The sequence below is a fragment of the Nomascus leucogenys genome, chromosome 18, assembly GCF_006542625.1.
Source record: "Nomascus leucogenys isolate Asia chromosome 18, Asia_NLE_v1, whole genome shotgun sequence".
Taxonomy (NCBI): Eukaryota; Metazoa; Chordata; class Mammalia; order Primates; family Hylobatidae; genus Nomascus; species Nomascus leucogenys.
Genome location: NC_044398.1, coordinates 6,346,815 through 6,352,814, shown reverse-complemented (window position 1 = coordinate 6,352,814; position 6,000 = coordinate 6,346,815). Strand labels below are relative to the sequence as shown.

General features: G+C 33.7%; 1 protein-coding gene across 1 annotated transcript in view; it reads right to left on the bottom strand.

Annotated features, from left to right (window-relative positions):
- Positions 1–401: 401 nt before the first annotated feature.
- The window catches only part of ELOVL4 (ELOVL fatty acid elongase 4), a 32,508-nt gene continuing 26,909 nt past the window's right edge, over positions 402–6,000 (bottom strand). Inside the window, exons 5-6 of the mRNA XM_030798484.1 lie at positions 5,011–5,138; positions 402–2,470 (exon numbers count right to left, since the gene is read on the bottom strand). Coding sequence (XP_030654344.1) covers positions 2,195–2,470; positions 5,011–5,138 — 404 coding nt within the window. The 3' untranslated portion in view covers positions 402–2,194. The remainder of the gene's footprint in view (positions 2,471–5,010; positions 5,139–6,000) is intronic.

The window sequence follows — 6,000 nt, the reverse complement described above, 5'->3', positions numbered from 1 at the left end:
CATGCAACATATCTGTGATAATAGAGAAATTATGAAAGCTACTGGAAAAGGCTGTATTTATGACATCTTATAATCATCTTCTATAAAGAAACTTATAGTAAGGACTGAATGATTTAAATGGAAGAATACAAGAACTTCCCCATTTATGTAAGAATAATTTAGAAGAAAATGGTATGTTTTATGTCTGAATGAAAAGCTCTTCCAAAAGCAACTAATTTTTAAAGTAAAAATATGCTACTATAGAAAATAAGCTTTTTATCAGAAATGGTAGACACCCAAGTTCTAGTTTGATTTTTTTCTATACAAGAAATTAGCAGCAGAAAACAATTTAGAATTAACTAAATCAAATAAACATCTAGCAGACAGTTTACATTATAACAAACTGATTAACAAAAAAAATCATTTTTCCCACAGCAGAAGTGTATTTATTGTGCTGAAATCAGGTAGCAGGGAATGAATAGCTCTTGGGAACTAGTACAGAATGTTCACAAAGATTTACAAATCTCTAGTCATTACACACTGAGCAACAAAACAAAGGTGTTGAATCCTCTTAGTTCAAACTACTTTATATGTTGCAAATTTTCTGTAATTCTCATGACTGCATGCCTTTGGGGAAAAAGTATTTAATTTTAATGCACAATAAATATGTTATAGCTTACAAAATATTCTGAAATAGTTTGTACAAACAGCATACATCCTACACATGCAGCTTTGACATGTTGTTGAGATACTTAGAAATATTCATGCTTTTTTTTGGTCACATTTTGTCTTTCTCCAGTAATCCCTTTGCAGCACCCCTTAAAAAATTAACCTATGTAGTAAAACATGATACAAATTCTTTCCAACTTTATTTCCAGTTGTTCACTTACATTACATGAAATACTTCATTCGTAAATAGCAAATTGAATGTTATAGTTCTGACTACTCTCACTTTTATTCATTTTGTGTTTTAACAACCCCTTGTAACATCAAGCATTGGATTTAACAATCTTTAGCACCAAGGAGTCAAGAATATTGCACCAAAATGGGTTTATACTTCATACCTAGTTAATAAATAAGATCTTGCAACTTAGTCACAAGGAAAATGTTACTCCAAAATTAAACACATTGAAAGAGAAGGATAGTTTCACAGAAATGTTTGGTGTATGCTATTTGTCATAAAAGCAAAAAAATACTAGTGGATTTGAAAGTTAACATTAAAATTTACATTAGAAGACTCCTTGATTTTTTAATTAAAATTTATTTAATTTTAAATGTTCTTTCCAACAGAAGAGGTAGGTATATTTCCACATAGGAAAATCAGTAACAGCCATAAATCAAAACAAGGAAAGCCTGATAAAAATCAACATATTCTAACAGCACATAAATGTAACTATCTTATGATGTTACTAATAAAGACATGAGTTGTTTCATGTTTCAATCAGACAATAATCTTAATTTTCATAATATATTTCTGCTACTAACAGGAGTATTCAAATGCTGCCTTTTCATCACAAAAAATTGTTTCCCCACAGTGATTTGTGCCTCGAGTCATGGTGATCTCTGGGTCACCAGACAAGACTTTACTGCAATTCTTTCTTATTTTCACCAACACCATCATCATCAAGCCTCTAAGATTCTACAGAGATCAGTAGATTTTAAAAATTTAATTACAACCAAAAGTATATTCTGACTAGAGGTGGAGAGATTTGACCATTCTGGTCAGCAAATGAATTCAAATGTGCAAGTTTAAATGTATACACATTTTCAGCTTTGGACAAGAAAATGTAACACCACTGATTTCAGTCAGTAGATAAGATAATTAGTAATTTATCAAAATAATTCATAAAGACCGTTTCTGTGATCGTCTAAAATTCAGACCGAAGAACGAGTGACTATAAGATACATGAAAAATCTCATCCTTTAGATAACTGGATGTGAACAGGGGGAGAATCTCCAAAGTCACTTAATGATTGCTTTGGTCTGGAGAATATCAAGGCTAATTTTTAAAAAACATGTTTAAAATAAAAACTTCATAAATAAAACATCTGGGTACGGTATTAACACTTTACTCAGTCTAAGAGTTACTAGGACATAGAGCACATTTGTCTGTTCTCCCCACCCCCAAGCTCTCTTTTGCTTCTGTTTTCCCTGAAATTTTATATGATATGGGAGTTTTTCCTCACTGTCAACAACAGTTAAGGCCCAGTTCAATTTAATCTCCTTTTGCTTTTCCATTTTTCTGCTTTTTTCCATTTTCTATCACGAGTTGTTTTTCTGATTTGCTGACACCATTTGCTGAAATACCATTCATGGCTGTTTTTCCAGCTTTTGGTTTCTTAGGCTCTTTGTATGTCCGAATGTAGAAGTTAAGAAAGAGAAATATGAAGCTGATTGCGTAGGCAATTAGAGCCCAGTGCATCCATTTGGGGAAGGGGCAGTCAGTGTAAAGAGACAGTGCCGTGTGCCCAATGGTCACATGGAATTGAACCTGAAAAACAGAAATGACAGCACAAAACATTTAATCTGAATAGTGAACAACTTTTAACAACATCAGCATCTTCTACATAGCTATCACAGGCCCAAATTGTGCCACACTGTGCAAAATTTATTGCTTTCTGGCTCCCATGGCTAGCTCCTCATTCACAGCTCAAATGCCATCTCCTCAGTAAGGACTTTCTGACAAGACTTCAATTTCAATTGGCCCTCCCAATCCCATTAACCAAAGAGCTTTTGCATTTTCTAAGGAGAATTATAACTATTTGAAATTGTCTTCTGTATTTGTTATTTCTTTATTGCCTATCTTTCCACTAGAATATGACTCCAGAAGGTAGGGCTTTGTCTTGCCCATTGGTGATTCTTGAGTGCTCAGCACGGCATCAGATCAATGAATATGTGTTGAATAATGTTATCTGATGAAAGGGAATCAATGGCCTAGGAGAGTAAAGTAATAGTATTGAAGGCTCTTCAATTTTGTTTTCCTCCCACATTTTAGATTGGTTTCTTTCTATCAAATTGTCAGCAAGCAGATACACATATTTAAAATGAGCTTATCAAAATGGCTCATTTATTTCTTACAGATAATAGGCAGGTAAATTTTTATTTGAATGAACACTATCCTTTAAAAACTAATATTTTGATGGCCAGGTGCGATGGCTCATGCCTGCAATCCCAGCACTTTGGGAGGCCGAGGCGGGTGGATCAACTGAGGTCAGGAGTTCAAGACCAGTCTGGCCAAGATAGTGAAACCCTGTTTCTACTAAAAATACAAAAAATCAGCCAGGCATGGTGGTCCATGCCTGTAATCCCAGCTACTTGGGAGGCTGAAGCAGGAGAATCGCTTGAACCCAGGAGGCGGAAGTTACAGTGAGCCCAGACTGCACCACTGCACTCCAGCTTGGGCAACAAGAGCAAAACTCCGTCCCAAAAAAAGAAAAAACTAGCATTTGGATAAAAATTTAGTAGATATTTCAGAATAAATACAAGAAGAATCACTTTCAACTTTAAGAATTTTTAAAAGGAGAAAAGCCCAAAGTGAGATGATTAAAATGAAATAGACTCTGATGTATCAATAAAAGAATGGGTCAAGACATAATGTTAACAAGGGTTAACTTTTTATACAATTAACTTATATGACTAACTGTTGTGGGAACTTCTGGCTTGGAAATACAAACTCAGCATCCTGTTTGAAATGGACAACTGTGGTTTCTCTTTTAACGATAGCATTGTTCTTAAAATATTAATTATTGATTAAAATAATCAGTATTACTTATTTTAAATATTAAAATAATGTATGCCACATAAGCTAAAAATTTATACTATATTAAACAACTTTTATAATTTTCCTTGGCAAATATTTAAATTTGAAGAACTTGTGGTTTCACAATGGTTTTCAGAAGCTGCATCACCAAAAAGGGTGTGTATAAGGGTGTGATTGGGTATGGCATCACTCAAGGAGAGCCAGGTGTAGGCTCCAACAAAACAGACAGGACTAATTCACATGATTTTGATCACCTCTTCATTTTCTTAGGTCTGTTTACTACTTACTCAGAGAAATGAATTACACAAACTGTGTTAACAGCTTTTACACAAAAACTGGAGGAATCTTCCTATACCACTTTGGTTACAAATGAATCCTTCGCACCCAGCATTTCCCAAAAGTTGTGCTTCCTGTTTGGTTAGCCAGATGTTTAGCAACTTAAAGCAAAGATGAATAATATTTCCAACTGTGATTCCACTGATAAAATTGTGCACATGCTATGATTAAACCAAATTATAATAAATTCTAAAGCTTGAAAAATAGTTACCAGGTTGGCTTTGAATTTCCAGTTTGATTACAGGCTAGTGCCTACCATCTGAAAGATACACTAATGCACACACTCAGATTGCCACAAGCAGTCTTACTAGGGGGATGTGCTGAAAACTGTCTGGACTAAAGACCACCATTTGAAAATATGTGTCTCTGCTCTCTTAAGGACAGTGTTTTAGAGAATTACAAGGAGTTCTCTTGTCCTTATTCCCTTCCTTTGCCCCACCTCTTCCTTGGCTATGTGCTTTCTTTTCAGCTGTATTTTCTAAATACATGAGATATGTTAAAGACTGAAAAATGAAATTAAAAAATTTTTAAGCAAGGACAAGATGAAGAGAGGTAATAAAATTCTAAGTTAAGAAAATCACCTGAAGGGAAAAAATACATATTATTTTTCTATTCATACATAAATCTACGTACTTTGTAGCATGCTTAAGATCTTTAATCATCCTTTCCACAAATATGTTTAGAGGACGTTTTCCTTAGAGGAGGAAGTGCTATGTCTAGTCTTTTAAGGATATTATAAAAACAAAGACTTGCTGGGACCAATAAGTCTATGAATAGGTCGGCTGGAGTCAAGTGGGCATAACTGCAATATAGCTAGAGGATAAAGTTAATTTCATAATAGAGCATTGTCTAAAATGACTTTGCACTTTAAAATTAATGGAATTTAAACAATTTCAGTATTTTACCAGAAGAAACTTTGGAAGCATTTAACTCACCAGTTGCAACATAGTCAGGTATCGTTTCCACCAAAGATATTTCTGAATCCATGGGCCAAATGCAGTTAACCCATAGTATGAGTACATAATCACATGGATAAAGGAATTCATCTGGGCTCCAAAAAATGCTTTAGAAAAACAACAGGTAATTACAAGATACAGAAATTTTATTAGGCAGTAAGCCACTGAGATATACAATAAATGAATACACATTTTTTAATATTTAATCTTGAGTACAGATTAGAAATCAAAAATATAAAGTAGTACTAACGAAAAAGTTTTCCCTTCAGATTAAGCTAGATATTTTTAAAGTTTAGATTTGAGGTTTTACCATATAAATAAAAACGTATGTTCAAATGCAAAGGACTTTCAAAGTGGTAGGTTTTCAAATGGAGTACTCCAGTGAGCTCAAATAGGCCCAAATGTAGAACTGTTGCCTATGTTACTTTTAATTCTACTATTCTTGTTTTTAGATGTGCCAATATACATATCTACAACAACACAGTACTTATTTCTTAGGTTTCTAAATAGTTTAAAATATGACAGCACTACACACATTGAATAATTCATTTAATATGGATAAATCTACGAAGATATTCCGGTCAGTCAAACTCAATGACATTCTTTCTTTTCAGAATATTAATTAAATCAAGGTATAGATGTAATAATAATTAATTTTGTCATAAAGTGATCTAAGTGTTCAGTTCAGATTTACTAATTTTCTTTTAAAATTACAGAGGTTGCCTTTAACTGTATTGTTTTAAACTGGGCCCCCAATAATATATGTATGAATTCCTAAGCTGCCAATTATCATCATATGACAATGGAAGGCAGCAAGGTGAACTATACTATAATGACTTGTACCCTGGATCCTCCTCAGAGGAATGATCTGCATCAAGCTCAACAATGTGAATCATCCTTAATCTACAGGCATCTGGAAAGACAGGAGGCAGATCCTGGCCAAACTATGCATTTAGATCCTCTTTAACA